The sequence below is a fragment of the Talpa europaea genome, assembly GCF_964194135.1.
Source record: "Talpa europaea genome assembly, chromosome: 9".
Lineage (NCBI taxonomy): Eukaryota > Metazoa > Chordata > Mammalia > Eulipotyphla > Talpidae > Talpa > Talpa europaea.
The window spans coordinates 8,410,979-8,430,098 of record NC_140076.1 but is presented as its reverse complement, the minus strand read 5'-3'; the positions used below and the strand labels follow the sequence as shown (position 1 = coordinate 8,430,098).

The window sequence follows — 19,120 nt, the reverse complement described above, 5'->3', positions numbered from 1 at the left end:
GGCAGGGGAGAAGGGACGGTGGGTGACGGTGACAGAAGTTCACCTTGTGGGTGACAGCAGGGGTGCAGGATTGTAGCCCCCAGGACAGTGCGGGGAGCTTGCACTCTGAAATTAAGAGCTGGGATAGTAAGAAGGTTTGGGCTCCACGACTCCCTCATGCCCCAAGAAGGACCTGGGGCTCCAGAGGGCTGGGAAGAGGGGGTGCGGGGCCAGCTTGGGACAGGTGCCTTTTACCTTCCCTGCTTTCAGCCTCCCGCCGTCTCCGTGGCCCGCGGCGGCGCCCAGCCATGCCCAGACCGCCCGCCCCAGGCTCAGTGATTGTCCCGGGCTGGCACGAGAGTGCGCACGGCAAGGAGTACCTGGCCTGCGTCCTGCGCAAGAGCCGCCGGCGGGTGTTTGGTGAGGCCCCTGCAAGCCTGTCGCGTCACTCCCTGGGGAGAAACATGTCACCTGTCGCTCCCCTGGGGGAGCAGAAGTAGAGGGGCAGAGTGTTCACTGCATTCCTCAGCCGTGGGGACCCCTGAAAACTCTATCCCCAGGGCCCCCACCCTCCGAATCTCCTCGGAGCTAATTCCATCGTCAGAGCCAGGAGCATGGAAACAGCGACACCCAGCCAGGAGCCACTGTCACCGGAGATGCTGTTGATTGAGCCCCGCCCCATGCCAGGCCCTCTGCTGGGTACCTTACACACCTGGTCCCATTTAACATCACCAGCACATCTTCCAGGCTGGTACAGGGTCCACCCTAGTAAGTAAGGGCAGCCTTTTGCATATCCTGCTGTATCCAGGATCAGATACAGCATGTGTCCCCCCAGGATGAAGCCAACTCACCCTGGCAGGGCTGGGCTGGCAGGTCAGCAACCTGGCTGAGTATCAGTTGCAGGAGTCAGGCTGCAGCCAGGAGAGACAAGTGGGCAGAAGACTTGGGCCCAGCGAGGGAGAGGCAGCCCACAACTAAGGACTCTGGGGTTCTAGGCCTATAGAGATGTCATAGTCGAGACTGTTCTTTTGCACATTTTAAATTAAAAATATTCACAAAGATCTTGACATATTGGGCCTCCCCTGGTGGCGCAGCAGTTGAGTGCTGGGCTGCGAGGCTGCCCACAGCCTCTGCAGCACCAGTTCGTTCCCCGGCTGCTGGCGAGGGTCCCACAAAAAAAAAAAAAAAAAAAAAAAAAAAAATCTTGACATATTAATTGATTCCAAGGGGTTTATTATAAGAATTGAGAATACTTCTGCTGATACGTCTCCATTAAGGAAAGAATTATGAAAAACCTTACTTTTACATGTGGGAAACCTAGAACATGTGAGAATAGTACCAATAAAAATCATACATGTAGCAATTAAAAAAAAATTCAGGGAGGAAGGACAGGTCACCTTCTGGCCCACAGGGATGCCCCTTAGAACCTCAGGACCTGAATGTCTTTATTCTGCTGCCTTCTCCCTCCAGAAGCTACCATCTGTGCCCCAGACAGGGGAGAGGAGCCCCTGAGAGTGTGGTTACAAGTCCAAGGCAGAAGCAAATAACATGTGGTGTCCTTTGAAAAGAATGATGATAATAATAATTCAGTGGTATTGGAGCAGGCCTCAACCCAGCTCCCCGAGCACCAGTGTTCTCAGCAGAGCTTCACATCAGGGGATCCTGTCTCTGTCATGGAGATCAAGAAGCTGGGCGGGTAACACTGAAGCCCTTAGAGATGAGGTTGTCCATCTAGGTCTGACAGGGCAATCTCAGGTTGACCCCCCACCTCACCTGGCTCCCTCCTTATCCTAGGACTGCTTGAGAGACCAGTACTGTCCCCATCAGTGGCCATTGACACAGCCAGCTATAAAATCTTCGTGTCCGGGAAGAGTGGCGTGGGCAAGACAGCCCTGGTGGCCAAGCTGGCTGGCCTCGAGGTACCCCTGGTGCACCATGAGACCACTGGTGAGTGGGGCCCTGACCCTTTGCCCACCCTTGAAGGCCTTCACTGGGGTGGAGAACAGGATCTGGCCCTGGAAACTGCCCCACCATTTTTTTTCTTTTTTAAATTTGTTTACTTATTTATTTTTGCACAGGAGAACTGGGGTGTAGGCCAGAGGTTTTGGGAGGTGAGAGAATTCACCAGAGATGAGTAGGGAGCAGAACAGGCTGATCTACTGAAATATACTGCTGGCAGGGGTGGCAGGGGGGCGAGACAGGCGAGGTCTGCTGTGCCATGTGGGTCCCTGGCTGGGGCTCGAACTCAGCGCTAGTGCTGAGACTTAACCCCTAGGCCACCAGGGAGGCCCCAGCCCCCTTTACTCTGCCCCCTTGGCAAGTCAGCTCACCTCTGAGCCTACAGTGGCTCCTCTGTCCAATCCCTCAGGGTTGTTGTGGGGTAGGTACTAGAGATAGTGCTGGCAACATGCCTGGCATTGAGCTGGCACAGGTAGGTGCTCAGGAAACTGATCATCCTTCTCCTTTCCTTCTACTGGATGCTGACTGACCCATCATATGCAGCCCCTTCAGGATCCCAGGGCCTTCAGTACCCTCTGTACATACAAGTTATACTGCTGAGTCATGGTCAGGGCCAGGCTAGGTGGGGGGCTCTTCCAGGCAGGTGCGTTCTCCCCCCTGCCCAGAATTCTCCCAGGTCAGGGACTGTGCCTTCCCTGCCAGACTGGGGACGCCCCAAGGCAGGAGCATGTCTCTCCATCCTGTTCCTTCCTGGCCCCCCTCCCTCTCACCTCTTCCTTGCCCCTGCTGAGTGGCCAGTCCTGCTCTCCAGGCATCCAGACCACCGTGGTGTTTTGGCCTGCCAAGCTGCAGACCAGCAACCGCGTCATCATGTTCCGCTTTGAGTTCTGGGACTGCGGGGAGTCGGCACTCAAGAAGTTTGACCACATGCTGCCGGTGAGCGGGCAGGTGGATCCGGGTGGGTCCAGGAAGGGCTGGTTATCTGAGGTGGGCTTCTGAGCACCCCAGCCTGCCTGTTCTGCTGGGGCCAGAATTCACCAACAAGGATGCTGCCCGGTGGGAGGGCTCTGAGCTGGCATTGGGGGCTGAGGCCCAGCCTAGGCTCAGCCCTGGGGCCAGCCACATCCTGCTCTGGGCCTAGTTTCCCACTTTGTAAAAGAAGGGATGGTGCTGAGATTCCTCAGGGCCCAGCGCTGATAAGAAGGTTCTGGTCCCGTGGTCAGAAGCGCTCATCCGTGTCCTCCTCCCCAGGCTTGCAAGGAGAAAACAGATGCTTTCCTCTTCCTCTTTTCCTTCACCGACCGTGCCTCCTTCGAAGACCTCCCTGGACAGCTGGCCCGTGTAGCGGGAGAGGTCCCTGGTGTTGTCAGGATGGTGGTCGGCTCCAAGTATCCTTTGGGTGGCCCCTCAGGCTGTCAGAGGCCAGCCTTGGAAAGGTGCCAAGCAAGAAGGTCAAGGGCCCCACCTCTGCCCCACCTTGGGTTCCAGCCCCAAGGGATTTATCTTAAAGGCTGCAGCAGGGCCTCCCCTAGACCCTGGGCATGGGGCTCCAGGTGGAAGAAGACTGGGTTTCACAGGTGCCTGGCCAGGCTCCTTGACCGTCCCTCAGATTTGACCAGTACATGCACACAGATGTGCCTGAGCGTGACCTCACCGCCTTCCGCAAGGCCTGGGAACTGCCTCTTCTGCGGGTGAAGAGTATGCCAGGACAGCGGCTGGCAGATGGGCGCACCCTGGATGGGCGGGCCGGGCTGTCCGACATTGCCCATGTGCTCAACAGCCTCGCAGAGCAGCTGTGGTACCAGGACCAGGTGGCAGCTGGCCTGCTCCCCAGCTCCCCAGAGGACCCCTCAGCGGAGGCATAGTGACATCATGAGTGTGATCCCTACTCTGATCCTCAGATGACCCAGGCCAGAGGGCGGGACCCAGGGCCTAAGGCTGGGGCAGGAATGTTGAGCTCTTCCTGAGGGTTGGCCTGAGGGCCTGGCCAGGGTGGCAGCCCAAGAGGGCCCTACCCCAGCAGCACTTCCCTGGCAAAAAGCAAGGCAGTGAGGTGGCGGGGGGAGGGGTAGGCGCTCTAGGGCAGAGGTCTGAGGGCATCCAGGTGCCCTCTGGCCTTCTCCCTCTGCCCTGGGGGTCTGGGCTCCTGGACACTGAACAACTGTTTGGGCGGCCCCAGGGCTCAAGCTTCTCCCCCCTGCCTCTTGCTCCCCTTCCCGCTTCTGCAGACCCATGGAGGGTGACTGCACAGAGCAGGTGCCTGTCTGGGCCCTGGACCTCAGGCAGTGTCATCAAGAGCCTGTATTAGTTGATGATAACATCTGTTGTATCAGATAAACTCTGCGCTTGGTGACTTAACACTGAAGTTTTTTCTTGCTTTGTCTCCACCTCAGGTGAAGGTGGGCTTGGGGGTGCTGCTCTACGCACTCATTCAGGCACGTGGGCTCTGAGAGCTGCAGCACCTGGCTTTCCATTGTGTCCTGGGCATCAGCATCCCATCAGCACACAGGAAGGTGTCACATCAAGGTGGCCCAGGGGGTTTCTGTGCACCTGGCCTAGGACCCTGGGCCTTATGTTGGCCTGCATGCCATTGGCCAGTCCCGTGGTCATGTGGGGCTGCAGTGGAGGCTGGGAAATGTAGTCCACTGGTGTGTCTAAGCAGTGGCCCCTCACTCTGCCGTACCTTTCTTGATCATGAGGCTGTCAAGCTAGGCTTAGAATGGGCCCTGCCAGCCTGGGGAGTCGGAAAGCCGCCCTGAACAAAGCCAGGAACTGAACCAAGTGGGCATCAGGGTGTGTATTGGCTTGATGGTAGCTCTGGCCTGCAGCAGTCCAGCAGGGACAGGAGCAGAAAGGTAAGTGACCTTGCCTATCAGTTCCTGTGTCTCACCTCTGCCCCTTCAGCCAGAGACACTGGTGGATGCAGGCCACGGTGGCAGGGGTGTTGATAAGGGGGTTTACACGTTCTCTCCCTGATGACAGCCCATAGATGAACTCTTGGGTTGAGGCCTGGCCTGAGTCTGACCCAAGTGGAAGGGCTCTGGAGGCCCAGGGGTAGTGGCTCCCAAAGTCCTGAGAGGCCCCCCTAGAACAGGCAGCACCAGCAGCCCTGCATGCCCCACACTCCGTGATCTTGTGCTCACATCAGCGCTGCCCTGTAATGTCCCTGTGCCTCCCGCTGGGACACCCCCGCCCACCCTCCTGCACACACGTCATGCCAACCTGTCTGCCCTGTGCTCTGGCCATAGGTTTGGCCATAGGTTTGTCACCCTTCCAGGGCTTCAGGGACCTCTTCCAGCACCTTCATATCCTCAACTGTGGTTTGGAGCTAGGACTTGAGCTTATCCCAAACCCCAGAAAAGAATGTCCCTGGGCAGGACCCCAAGCCTCAGGCCCAAGCAGGCCGCAGGCTCTTTCCACTCCTGGGCCCTAGGCCTTTCAGCTGCAGTTTCTGCTCCAGCTCTGCTTCCAGGCAGCTGGCGGTCAGCCCGTTGCCTCTGTTCTTAGCTCCAGGAAACCTAACCCTGCCTGGGCAGAGCAAAGTGTGAGGGCGGGACCTGAGGAAGGTATCCCTGGGCCTGACTGTGACCTATCAGCTACCCCACATCCTAGCCAGTTATCTATGGCTTCCCACTCCCTCAGAAAGGGAGCTTCCACCTCTGCCAAGAGCCACAAGGTTGTTCTGGAAAAATAACCCACATCCCTTCACCACGGGGCAAGCCAGGTTTCTCTCAGCTCTACTCCAGGCAGAATCCAGCCCTCACCACCTTCACTCCAAACTGAGATGTGAACAAAGCCCTTCACTGTTCCCCCCAGCTCTCCCCAGGACCTCCAGTCCAGGGCTCCTTTCTCAGCCCCTCCAGCCCCTTTCCTATTTAGTAGGCTCCCCCGTCAGGGGCCTGCACAGACATACAGAATTGGGAACCCAGGAGGAGGGGGTTCAGAGCCATAATTCTAATAGCTGGTGGCTGTGCCTGAAGGGGGTCATGGGGCAGGGTTCGGCGGAGTGCTGAGAAGCGAGCATGTGTACATGCGTCCAGATTCAGTGGCTAGCCTGCCACCTGAGCAGCCCACCTGGCCTGGAACTCAGAGGGGCCCACACCTGACTGCAGTTGTCATCTTGAAATTCTTGTGCATTCTGAAATAATTTTGCACTGGACATCGCTGATGCATAGCAGGCCTGGCGTGTCCTGGGAGAAGATCTGAGCTCCAGATAAAACTCCTTTTCTCAGGGCCACTCCTATGGAATACCGAAAGACCACCGGGAAGTTGCCTTCTCATTTTGCCTTCAATTTCTGGAAGGTGCTAGAAATTTCTCAATTGGGTAAAGCCTCGCAACAGTTCAACGACAAATAGCTCTCCACTCACCCACCCCTCTGGGCCAGAGACTTCGAGAAGGGAAGGTGACTATGTCCCCAGGGTGTTTCCAGGGTGGGTCCTAATTTGGAGGGGATCTTTGGAGAAAAGGTAGCTAGCCATGCTCTCTCCTCAGGGCCCTGGAGTTTATAAACGTTGGGGCCCTGAAATGAAGCTGGTGGGAGGAGGGACTGTATTCTGAGTGGTGTTTGTCCATCCCAGAGTTGGCATTTCCAAGCCCTCTCCCCAAGCTGGGCTCAGGGAGCCCCAAGCTCTTTCCCTGTGGATGAGGAGTGCTATGGACTGAATGTTTGTGCCCCCCCCACCACACCCCTTCAGTGTGCATAGGTTGAAACCCTAACTCCCGCGGGGATGGTATTAGGGGTCATTGGGACTGATTAGGTTATGAGGCCAGGGCATCATGAATGGAATTAGTGCTCTATAAAAGGACCCCACAGAGCTCCCGGACCCCTTTCACCACATGAGGGCACGGGGAGAAAGCCCCTGCTATAAGCCAGAAACAGTTCTCATCAGGACGCAACTGTGCGGGCACCATGATATTGAGGTCTGCGGCCTCCGGATGGTGAGGAATAAATGTCTGTTTACAAGCCACCTGCTCTGTTGTATTTTGTTATAGCTGCGAAATAGACTTAGATCAAAGGCTGAGGCCCCAAGAGGGTCAGTTTGCCAGAGTTTGCAGAGTCCTGAAACAACCCGGATGCACTGACCCCTCTGCATCCCCTCCCCCAACCCCCTAATGCTGTTTTCTGGATCCATCCCCTCACAAACTCTCACCTGTCTTCCCTGCTTTTCCAGCTGAAAGCCTGGGGGCTGCCTGTAGGAGGGGGAATACAGTGCTAGTTCCCTCCTCCCTCTCCCTTTTCTCTACTGGTGCCCCTTCCCAGGCTAGCTGAGCAGGTAAGTGAAGCTCCTGCCTGCTTGCTGCCCTTGTGAGCAACAGGGGGGACCCCAGGCAAGGTCCTGCCCCAGGATGAAGAAGGGGACACAGAAGCTGGACCTACAGAGGCTGCTGGACAGGCCTCCAGGGACTTGGGTGAGTTCAGGCTTCCTGGTCACGCCCGGGATCCACTTACTCCCTGGGCAACCTGGTGCCAGCTGTCAACCCCACATGCCAGGCAAGAATTGAGGGGAAGAGGTGCCCAGGTGCAGACAGGTGGGGCTCAGGGCCTAGGACAAGTTGGAGTTGTGTGGAGGCAACTCCCCAGAGGACCAAGCTGGGCATAGCAGGGCATACGTGCTCTCCCGTGGCCTCGCCCTGGGCAGGACAGTGGTGGGGGTGTGGGGAGCCGGTGTTCCGCTCTATTCTGGAAAGAAGGGATTGATCCTGGGAGCAACGTGCATGGACTGAGGCTGAGGGCTGGGAGAGGTGTCCAGAAGGACGGTGGGGGGAGGGAAAACCATGCACTGTGCGTTCGTTCCTGTGTTCACCTGTGAAAGGGAGTTCAAGGCAGCACCCACTTCTTTGAGTTGTGAGAAGGACGTGTAAGATGGCAGCACGTGCGGGCACAGGTGAGGAGCCTGATGACCTGCTGTGCGGCGTCTTGTTCTGGTACTGGCGGCGGCTGTTAGGGTCGTGAAGAGAGAAGAGTCGCAGCTGAGAGCGCCTCCCCCCTACGCTTTATATTTAGCCAGGGGCGGGCGGGCCCGTGGGCGGAGGGAGGGACCGGCAGAGCTGGGCCCGCGGAGAAGCTCCGGGCACCTGCCCGGGCCCCAGGCCCGTCGCCCCCCTCCACTCGGCTGCGCGCAGGACAGCGATGGCCACGTGGACGAGAACCCAGACGACGCCCGTCTCCGCTCGTCTCGCGGCAGCACCGATGCCCCCGGCTCCAGGGGCCACTTCTCCGCGACGGGAAAACCAAAATTGGTGAGATTTGGGCCCGCAGGACTCACCCCCATCTCACCCGGGCGGCCTGAGCCGCTCCCCACGGTGTCCCCCTAAAGCCCCCTGTGCTCCGCGAGGAACCGCGTCCATTTCTTGCAAACGGCAGCCCCTCCTTCTGTTATAGGGCAGCCCCGATACTGAACGGGTTCCTGGCTGTGGGTCCTCACCCGCGCGCTTACAAGGGACTTATGAATACTCCACGACAGGCACACACAAAAGGTTCATAAAAGGTTTATTTATTTTTTTTTAAGATTTATTTATTTATTTATACAAGCACTGGGTACAGTCAGAAGCGCGGGAGGGTGAGAGAATTCACCAGAGTCAGAGCGGGGAGCAGAAAAGGCAGAAGGACCGAAGTACACTGCTGAGGGGAGCAGCAGGCGGCAGGAGAGGTCTGCGCGCCATGTGGGACCCTCCTCCGGTGGCCGGGGAGCAGCCCGGGATCGAACCGGCGCTGCAGAGGCTGCTGGCAGCTTCACAACCCAGCGCTCAACCACTGCGCCACCAGGGAGGCCCCATAAAAGGTTTATTTACAAGGGAAAAGGAAAGAAGGAAAATGCACAACTCAGGGAGAAAATAGGGAAATAAAGTCTTTAATGCGTCCTACCCGATCCGCCGACCTGGAAACCCAAGTCACTCTCCGAGCTGGCGGGATGCTGCGAGCTGGCGGAGAGCCAAAATGGGGGAACCCCCCCCCCCAAAGCCCACGTGTCTGGCTTTATACCAACCTGGCTGCTTAACCCCACCCTCAGGTCCCAGCCACCCTCCCTTGGGTGGTGATGGGATTTGGAGTTCCCAGTGTCTTTGGCTTTGGCCTGGGGTGGGGGTGGCGTCCACAAAGCCCGTATGGAATCAGCTTTAGGACATCCTGTTCCCCCTAACACTTGGAGCTAGTCCCACTCCCTCTCGACGCGGCGCACGCGGCTGCACCCCATTTTGCCCTCAGCGGGACGGACAAGCCAGCTCCCCGCGCCCCAGCCGCCACCGAAGCGGGCCAGGCGGGCAGGCGGCTCCTAACTGCGCCTCCGCCGGCGGGACGGGCTTCGTGCTCGCGCGGGAGGAGCTGCGGCCCCGCGGCGGCCCCAGCGGCAGCGACTCCTGCTGCGGCGCAGGCGAGGGAAGCTCCAGCGGCACCTGCGCGCGGCCCGGCTGCTCCTGGCGGAGGGGGGCGCGGCGGGGCGCGGCGGGGCGCGCTGCCCGGCTCCGGCCGGGGCCCGCGGGGGTCCCTGAGCCAGCTCGGGGAGCTGCGCGCGCGACCTCAGCACCTCGCCTGTAAATGGGCTGTGAAGTGCATCGTCGCTGACGATGCAGTCGTGCAAAGCGCCCCGCAGGCTCTGCACATGGGCGGCGCCGCGTAAGTGGGAAACAGCGGCCGCTCTTGCATGACTGCGGGGACCTAGCGACTCTCCCCACATTTATAAAATGGGGGTGCTAGTTCCCGCCTCGCTTGAACGAGGAAACGCGTGCCAAAGCTCTTTTGAGGGCGGCAAGGACCTGTCACACACACACACACACACCCCCCTCGGTGCCTGCCGGCCGGGTCCGACCAGGATCGCGGGGGGAGGCCCACGGGGCTCTGGCCCCCTGGGAAGCCTCCACCCCGCAGGAGCGCAGCCCGCCGAGCGCGGCGTCGTGCACCTCACCAAGCTGGGCGCACCCTGGGAGCTGCTGGTGCTCCGCGCCGGGGGCCTGAGCCTGCCGGCGCCGCGGCAGGCGGGAGGGGTGGGCGGCGGGAGGGGTCGGCCGGGGAGGCGGATTCTTCCAGGGGCCGGTGACCCCGCCCTTGTCCCCCAGGCTCGACCCAACCGGACCTGAACGGGTCGGCAGCGCTGCTGCGGCGCCTGCGCCCGCGCCACCCTCTGCGGCAGCACAAGCCGCGGGACTTCTGCACGCGCCCCTGCCGCCGCGCCAAGCTGCACAGGTGGGGCGGGGCGGGGCCTCCAAGGGGCGGGGCCTCCAGGTGGGCGGGGCGCCTGCGCGGGCTGAGCCGGATCGAAGCTCACGGTTCCTCTTTGGTTTGCCTGGAGGCAACACCGGCCTAGCTCGCTGCAGGCTGCTGGCCTGTCTTCCCGTGTGCCAGCGACTCCCATCCCTGATTCCCACCCTACAGTCTCCCTCAAGATGCTCGCCTGACTGGAAGACACCCAGCCAGGTGAGCTCTGTGGGTAGGTAGGTTCTCAAGCTTTGGCGGCTGCAGGCCTCCCGCCCTCGGTCCCCGGCTGGAAACTGCGTTCCCGTTGTGTTAGTCTCAGGCTGGGCAGAGGGGTTGGCTCCTGAGCGCTGTTCTGCTCACAGATTCCTGGGCAGTGACTCCCACGACTCCTACTTCTCCAACACGCAAAGGCACCGAGTGGTGAGCCAAAGTCCTGGGAAGGGTGCATTCAGCTGGCACCCTCGGGGCGAAGCTGACGCCAGGATTCTCCCTGGCAGGTGGCAGAGATCCTGGCCCGCACAGTCTCTGGGAAGCAGAAACGGGCAGAGATGGGCATTGCCTGACTGCTGGCCGGGGCGTCTACACAGCATTCCCACTGCATGAGGTAGAGATGACCCAAACTCAACCTTCCCCACTGCTGGGCACCAGGAGAGAATTCTGGGACTTCCCTGCAGCTCGCCCTCCTTCTCGCCCCTTAGGGCTTCTCTGAACTGCCTGGGTACCAGGTGCCTGGTGCAGACCTCAACCCTCGTCAGTTGCTGTACTTATACTGGGCCCGCTGGGGATGCTGGCACAAGTACCAGCCCCTGGACCATGTACTTTGGGGAGAAGGTGGCCATCTACTTTGCCTGGCTAGGTGAGTCTGGCACCAGGGGTAGGGAATAGAAGGGGCATCAAGTGCAGAGATGGGGACTCATGAATGTTCTGTCACCCCTGCAGGCTTCTACACAGCCTGGTTGCTGCCTGCTGCCCTTGTGGGCACCCTGGTCTTCATCTCTGGCCTTGCCACCATGGGCACCAACATACCAGCATGAGTGGCTATGTGGGGGAGGGTTGGGGGTGGACTGGGCCAGGAGGCTGGCTGAGGATAGGCCCTCCCAGGATGGACAGTGATTGCTCCTAGGGAGGAGATCTGTGCCAGTGGGGGTCAGTGGGGGGCCCACTCTGCGATACCTGTGCCACGTGGAATATTTCTGAGATCTGCTCCATGGCCAAGGTGAGCCAGGGAGGAGAGCAAGTGAAGGGGCAGGTATCTGGGACCCAGCACAGGGCTGGCTGCCGGGAAAAGCAGTGCCTGGCCAGGCCTGCAGGGAGCCCTCTCTCCCCCTCCCTCGCAGCTGGGCTACCTCTTTGACCATCCAGGGACTGTGTGACTCAGCATCTTCATGTCCTTCTGGGCCATGGCCTTCCTGGCGCACTGGAAGCGCAAGAGCATCACCCTGGCTCACCACTGGGACTGCAGTGACTTCCAGGAAGAGGAGGTGACACCCAGCTCTGTCTTCCAGGCCCGGAACCTCCCCCTAAGTTCCCAGGGGCCACAAGAAATTCTGGGAAGAGCTCAGACCTTGGAGTCCAGCATCCCAGGCTCCAAATCTGGCTTCTTCCCACACTTCCTAGGTCCCTTTTCCACCCTCCCGACATCTAGGCCACATAAGGCTTGGCGAGGTTACATGTTGGGAGTATATAGGATCTCAGTGAGAAACCCTGCCCGGACCAGGGAAGAAGGCAAAAGCATTCCTCTCACCCACCTGCCCACCAAACATCTAACCCTTGATCCCGAGTCTGGTTGCTTCTTTCCACTGCCACCTCCCTCACCCCACTCCACCCCAGTCTGAGCCACCACCTCACCCGCACCACTGCTGCAGCCTCTCAACAGGTCTCCCTGCTCCTCTGCGTGCCCCACTTAACCCAGTCTTAGCTGCCAGGACTATCTTTTGAAAACACACATCACATGCTGTGCTATCCTCGTCAATACGTGCCAGTGAGTTCTCAGAGGGGATGTGCTTGGAAAAGCACTGAAGCCCTTCACGGCGTCTCCAGGGATCTTTGTGATCAGGCTTCTGCTTGCTCTGGCTTCTTGCTGTTCCTTGACTAGGCCAGGTCATTTCCATACCAGGGCCTTGGCACTGCCAGAGTCCTCTTCCTCCAGACATTGTAAGTCCTTGTCATTTAGGTCTAAGTTAAATGTCACCTTCTTAGGCCTTCCTGGGCCAATCATTCCAAAGAGTCTACTGATCACTGTTTTTATTTCATCACAGCATTTATCACTATAACTTCTTTGTTTCTTGTCTGTGCTCTGCCACTAGAATGTGGGCTGAATGAGAGTAGAGAGCTGTGATGCTCACTGCTACACTCCTGGGGCCAGAATAGCCTCAGCATATAAAGAGGCTTAATAAATGTTTGTTGAATGAATCTACAAACCACTAGTGTACCTTTATCTAGCCATCTAACCATCCATCAGCTGGAATAGACAGCAGTGGAGCCAGACTTGTCATTTCAATAGAGAATTTGATGAAAGGGGCTGATTGCTTACCCAAGCTTGGGAGGACTGAAAACAGAAAGGAACATTACCGTAACAAAGTCAGCATGAATGGTGCCCCCTGGAGGACAGGACACAGCAGGCTGCCCCTACGAACTGCCCCCCACACACTGCAGAATGCTCCCCCTCTACTCCCTCCTGGCTTGGCATTTTTTTGGCTTTTAGGTTACAGTGACCATCTCTGACACAGTTTTCCTTCATAGGATTTATTCACACTCTCATATTTAATTCATTTGGTTTGTGTCTAGTGGACTAGACTCCCTTTGGGGTGTGGACTGTAAGCTCCCTTCAGGGGCCTGCCTTGTTACCAGATAATGCTTTAATCTGTCCCTTCACCCCTCCCTCCTCTCTCCTTTCATCCATCCACCCCTCCGTCCACCCATCCATCTATCCTCATGTCCACTCACCACACAACCACACTGCCATCTGCATCCCCACCTCGTTATCTGTCCACCGACCCTTCACTCCCACATGTACAGAGATTTGCTGTTGGCCTGTCCAGTTCACCCACCCATCTGTCCTCCTGCTGTCCACCCAGCCACCAGTCTATCCAGCTCTCTCCTGCACGTGCATCCATTTGCTGTTTACTTCTGTCTACCCGTCCATGTACCCTCCCATGCATACATCTAGTCAGACTCTGAGGGATAAAGGCCTTACAGAAACAAAAATGGATCAGACCCCCTTCCTGCATGTCCAGAACTCTCTGTGCAGACAGGAAAAGACAGGGGTCTTCCCTCACCGTGGAGTCCTAACCCCCAGCCTCTTGGTCCCCAGAAGGTGCATCTCTGTTGTCCCTCTGATAGGAGTGCCCACGCCCAGAGTTTGCTGCCCTGGCCCCACAGATGGCCCAGAACCCAGTGAGAGGCCTGAATGAGCCCTACTTCCTGGTGTGCACCCACCTTCCACGCCTGCTCACCGGCTCAGCGGCCATCCTCATCATGGTGAGAGGCTGGAGAAGGCTGACCCCTCTGGGGTGGTCTGGGACCCCAGGGGCCTGCTCTGCAGCTCTGACAGCCCTCTTTGACGGCCCCCAGCTCTGCGTGGTGATGATTTTCCTGGTATCTGTCATCATCGACCGTGGCATCGTCAGCATTGCTATGTTCCACACGGGCAACCCTGTCCTCATGACACAAGTGAGTGCCCCTGGAGTGGAGGGTAGCAGCACCTTTCCAGGCCCAACCCCAAGGTAGGTGTTCTCAGGCTCCTCAGGCCCCCTGCGGCTGGGCTCCAGGTGATGGCTATTACTCTGTCTAGGCTGGCAACATTGCCAACATCAGCAGCACTGTGCTCAACCTGGTGCTAAGCCTTCTCTTGGGCCAGGTCTATACCTCGCTGGCTGAGCAGTTCACCAGGTGGGGTGAGTTAGGGCAGGGGATCGCATGGGTGTCCTGGCATCCGTTTGGCAAGTGGGAACCCTAACACAAGGCTTCCTGAAACTCAGAGCCTGCAATCCCCACCGTGGTGTCCCCATCCTCAAATAAGGCTGACAAGAGGCACGTAACAGGCATTAGGGGAAGCTGGGGACAGAAGCATGTGCATTGATCCCATGGGCTGTGCCTGCCCCTGATACCCAATAGAATTCCAATCACCTCTGCATTTTGCCTAAAAATGCACAGAACCCAGACCCTCCATGAAGACGCCTTCACTTTCAAAGTCTTCATCTTCCAATTTGTCACTTTCTACTCTTCTCCCTTTTATGTGGCATTCTTCAAAGGCAGGTGAGGACCTCTCCTCCCCCCAGGCTGCTGCCTCCCAAAGAAGTGCCCCAGCAGAGGGGTATATCCTTGAGTCTCCAGGTTTGTCTCTACCAAGGTCTTGCTGTTGACCTTGACCTTGGTCCTTGAATTCCCTGAGTTTCAATTTTCTCAACTATAATGTATCAGCATATCCTTGGGTAGAGGCAAAACTCTAACGCCTGCATGCATTCATTTCTCGCCCTCCATGAGTGACCCAGGCCTGACAACCCCACCTCCCAGGGCTGTAGTTTGGGTTCATTGCCATTTTTGTCATGGACTTCCTGGACCGGGCACTTGGGACACACAAATGACCCAGAATTGGGCTTTTCCTCTAGGAGCTCCCAGTTTTCAATGAAGACTGGTTAGGAGAATTTTTGATATGCTAGATCCCCAGGAAGTGGTATAATGAGTATTGTTATTTGGTGGGGACTAGAGGGGGACTCACCAGAAGCCGGTCCCTGGCAGTGTGACTGTCTTTTCCTGGGCCAGAAATACCCCATTGGCTTCTCATGGGCTAAGCAGTAGATTTGGGCCATGGTCCCAACAGGTCCATGGAGCATAGCTCTCTGGGGCATGTAAGGGGGGTGGGGTGTCAAGGCTTTCCAGAGCTCTGTCACCAGAGTTAGCTGGTGGGTGGGTGGGAGATCAGAGGGTCAGGAGCATAGTGGGGCGAGGGGATCAGCCTTAGCATGGAGGTTAGCTGTGGCCTGGCCCCAAAGGGCAGGGGGCATGGCCAACAAATGCAGTGGGCCTACAGGTTTGTGGGGTACCCTGGTCAGTACGGCACACTGCTTGGCATGCGCAACGAAGACGTGAGTAGCCTGGGTAGCCGACTCTTGGCGAGGGCAGGGCGGGAGTTATCATGCCCTTAGGTCTGGCCGGGCAGGAGCTGCCCCCAGGGCCTCCAAGGGATGGAGGGTAGGCTTCATGCTCTGGCAGAGAGGTGGGACACCCCTGTGCAGCCCCTAAGCCCTGAGTAAGGTGCCCTGTGTCTGCCAACCACAGTGCGGCCCTGGCGGCTGCCTCCTGGAGCTTGCTCAGAGGCTCTTCACCATCATGGTGGGCGAGCAGCTGGTCAGCAACGTGCAAGAGTTTGTCTTGCCATGAATGCGGGGAGTGGCGAGGGCATGGGCCAGGCCTGGTCAGGCCACGGGAAAGGCTTTTATGAGAGCCAACAGAAAAAAACCTTGAGAGAGGTGGTCAGGAGACAGGGACATAAGTCCAAGTTTTGCCTCTTGTAAGCTCTGCGGCTAAGTCTCAGTCTCCTCTCCCGGATAATGGGGGCAGAGGTGACACTCGACCAGGGTGGAGAAGATGAAATGAGATGCTGAACAGGAAAGAGGAGGGCTTTCTGTTATTATTTTTTTGGGGGGAGGGGGCTCCCCAGACCAAGAATGAACATTTAGGAATGAAGAGCACTGGACTCTAGGTCCAACGGACTGAATTTGAGTCTGGTTTCCCCTTACGATTTGGGAACTCTGGGCAAGGTCTCTGTCTCCTCATTTGTAAAGTGGGGATGATCATGGTTCCTGTCACCGATAGCGCTGGGGGGATGGAAATGGCACCATCTGTTTTCCCTGCCCCCCAAATCCCCCACCCTAGGAAGCTGAAGGGCTGGTGGCAGAAGAGGCAGCTGGCAGGGTTGCTGGGCACCGAGATTGCGCAGGAGCTTTGGCGTTGGGAGGACTATGAGCTCATCCAGCGCGAGGGCCTGTTTGATGAATACCTGGAGATGGGTGAGCAGTGAGTGACCCAGTGGTACCAGGCCCAGCAGGGTCCCTGGAGCCCTGGCACAACTGGGGAGGTGACCCCGGGCCTGACCCTCCCCACCTCCCAGTGCTGCAGTTTGGCTTCATCACCACCTTAGTGGCCGCCTTCCCACTGGCTCCCCTGTTTGCTCTGCTCAACAACTGGGGGGTGGAGATCCGTTTGGACGCCCACAAGTTGGTGTGCGGGTACCGGCGGCCTGTGCCTGAGCGGGGACAGGGCATCAGGATCTGGCTGCACCTGCTTGAGGCCATGGCCCACCTTTCGGTCATCGTGAATGTGAGTGTGGGCAAAGGAGGGGCCCCCGGGGCTCAAGGGGGACACGGAGGTTGGAGACTGGGCAAGAGGCTGGTGTAGGGACGTGGGGTCTGAGGCTGGAAATCGGGGTCAGAGACGGGGAAACAGGCGAAGGGCTGGGCGCTGGGGCCTCGCGCTCAGCTGCCCGCGGGCGTGGCCGTGGCCCGGAAGAGCGCGAGCCGGGCCCTGACCCTTCGGGCTTTCCTGCTCGCCTCCACCTCGGGCTTCCTGCCGCGGCTCCTGTCGCGTGGGAGCAGCAGGGCCGGCTGCGCGGCCCGTCAACCTCACGCTGGCGCCTGCACCCCCGGCCTACCGCGCCCGGGGCAACCGCAGCGGTGCAGGTCGGACGCCCACCAGGCAGCGGGCGCAAGCGCGCGCGCGTGTGTGTGCATGTGTGTGTGCGCGCGCGTGTGTGAGTGTGTGTTACGGGGCGCGGGGCGGGGGTCGGGGGGGGCGGGTCCCTCCGTGGAGCCTGGCTCTGCAGGGCGGGAGGGGCGCGGGCACCGGGCCTGGAGGCGGGGCGCGCGCGTGCGGGAGGCGTGTGGTGGTGCCTAACTGGGCGGGCAGGGAGCCGAGCCCGGGGTCTGCACCGGCTGCGGGACGGCTGGAAAGGCGGGGCCAGGCCCCGCCGCGGGGCGGGGCGAGCCCGGGGCGGAGTCCAGGCTGAATCCAGCCTCCCGGACCCCGCGCCCTGCAGGTACCAGGCCTTTCGCGACGCGCAGGGAAACCTCACCCTCTGCTACTGGCAACGGCAGGCTGTGCGTCTGGGCTCCATCATCGCTTTCGAGGTAGGCTGTGCGTCGGGCAGACCTAGGCTCCAGCTCAGGTTCTGCCGCCGGTTGGCTGTAATGGGATGTGTTGCAGAATAGGAGCTGCTGCTTGCATCGCGGTGAAGACCCAGTGCCAAGGACTCGCACAGTGCCGAGCGCATCTCAGTGCTCGATGGATTCATATCACGACGACCGGACGCTTCTATCTCATGGCCACAGACCCATGAGAAGAGGAAACGCGCTCCCCTCCGCTTTGCTCAAGATCCCCTTTCTCTAACCCCTCGCCTCTAACGGGATCCCTTAGTGCGCCTTTGGGCAAATGACAACCTCTTCATGCTTTGGCTTCACCTGGAAATGAGAGTCGGGACTGCACCCACCTCCTAGAGGTGTGAGGATTAAATTAATCAGTCCCCGGGAAAGCCTGGACGGGCGCCTTGCACTCCTAGCACCCCCTAAATTAAGATTGCTAAGGCGGCCCTTCTGTTTGGCCCCTCTTCTCCCCAGTACGTGGTGTTCTTCTTCCTGCGCCCCATCGCCTGGCTCGTGCCCCCCGACGTGCCAGCCGCCCTGGCCACCGAGATAAAACGCGAGCGCTGCTGGGCCAGGCGGGCGCTGGCGGGCAACCGCGGGGCGCAGCTCTCGGGCGGAGCCCGGCCCCACCCCTGACCACGCCCCTCGTGCCCGCCCAGCTTTTAGCCCCGCCCCTCGTGCCCGCCCTCCTGCTTGGCCTCGCTGAGAGGGAATGGATTTCCACTGGCCCCGCCCCCGCCAAGCCCCGCCCACTCCACGCCCCGCCCACTCCACGCCTCTTCTATTATCTCCACCCGAGTCCCCTGGGCTCTGGACGTCCAGTCAGCCTGCCCAGCCTGACCAAGCCGTGCTTTCTGTCCACTGCAGCAGGGGCGCTGTCCCCGGAGCCCCGGACACAGGGACGAGTGAGGCGGGACGGCTCTGCTAGGACCCTAGGTCTGTCCCATGCTCATTCCACGGGGTCCTCTGCGCTGGCTAGGGCTGGGGAGTACCATGGCCAGCAGCCCCAACTCACCCGGGGCTGGGACAGGAGGATTCGAGTTCCCTGTAGAACCCTAGTCCTGCAGTGTCCCCCTCTTCCTGCTGCGTGTCTCCTGCACTGTGCAGTGCTGACAATAAACCTCTCTCTGCACCCCACTGTCACCCTCCTGTGGGACCTGGTCCCTTCCCACTCTGTGCAGTGTCTCACTATGTGATAATACTCTGGGGGCCAAAGTGGATATCAGAGAAAGGAGGGATATAGTCACTCTGAAATGAATAGTCCCCAGTTTTGGTAGGAAGGTGCCGCAAATAGTTGGGGGTGGGTCCTGGATCCCCATCCCAAGTGCTCATCAAGGCCTGTGGTGCATGAATAATGGCTAGGTCAGCTGGGACAGCTGCTAATGGACCTGCACACACTTCTCACCTGATACCCCTAAAGGTCAGCGTGGATGTACTGGACAGTGGCTAAGGACCTGTCAGTGGTGGAGTTAGATAGACCTGGGTTTGAATATTAGTTCGGACTCTAAGTCATCATGTGACCTTGGCCAAGGAATATATATAGTTCCTTGAACCTCAGTTTCATCATCTATAAAGCAGGGACTTCATAGAGCCGAGGAGAGATTTAAAATGGGGTGGCATTTGTGATTTAACCTGGACAAGCCTCCTGCTCTCATGTGATGAGTGAAAGCAGTCATGGCACCTTCCTAGGGTCCCAGTGGAGCTTAGATGGGTTGAAGTGCTGAGCACACTCCCGGCACACAGAGTTATTAGAAAGTGGGTATTAGTATTTGTGCATCTGTTCACAGCAGCGCCGGGCCACACTGAGAGCTCTACAAATGGCAGGTAGCGTTAGGAGAAGGCCACGCCCCT

The 19,120-nt window shown here is 58.8% G+C and overlaps 2 protein-coding genes across 2 annotated transcripts; both read left to right on the top strand.

Annotated features, from left to right (window-relative positions):
* Positions 1–287: 287 nt before the first annotated feature.
* Positions 288–4,035, top strand: CPLANE2 (ciliogenesis and planar polarity effector complex subunit 2; the record flags this gene model as incomplete). Its single annotated transcript, XM_084241854.1, has 5 exons — positions 288–399; positions 1,774–1,926; positions 2,750–2,874; positions 3,190–3,326; positions 3,548–4,035. The coding sequence occupies 5 exons, from the start codon at positions 288–290 to the stop codon at positions 3,801–3,803; spliced, it is 783 nt and encodes a 260-aa protein (XP_084097980.1). The 3' UTR covers positions 3,804–4,035.
* Positions 4,036–7,285: 3,250 nt separating this feature from the next.
* On the top strand, positions 7,286–17,905 carry LOC311177848 (anoctamin-7-like; the record flags this gene model as incomplete). Its single annotated transcript, XM_084244086.1, is given in 26 exon segments — positions 7,286–7,348; positions 8,063–8,179; positions 9,144–9,309; positions 9,804–9,935; positions 9,992–10,118; positions 10,493–10,550; positions 10,628–10,688; positions 10,691–10,734; positions 10,829–10,944; positions 10,946–10,986; positions 11,070–11,160; positions 11,254–11,276; positions 11,279–11,346; positions 11,468–11,500; positions 11,504–11,611; positions 13,473–13,610; positions 13,704–13,802; positions 13,924–14,026; positions 14,276–14,387; positions 15,163–15,217; positions 15,411–15,508; positions 16,008–16,141; positions 16,243–16,451; positions 16,668–16,810; positions 17,167–17,257; positions 17,744–17,905. Coding segments are annotated over 26 exon segments (2,592 nt in total).
* Between the last annotated feature and the right edge of the window lie 1,215 nt (positions 17,906–19,120).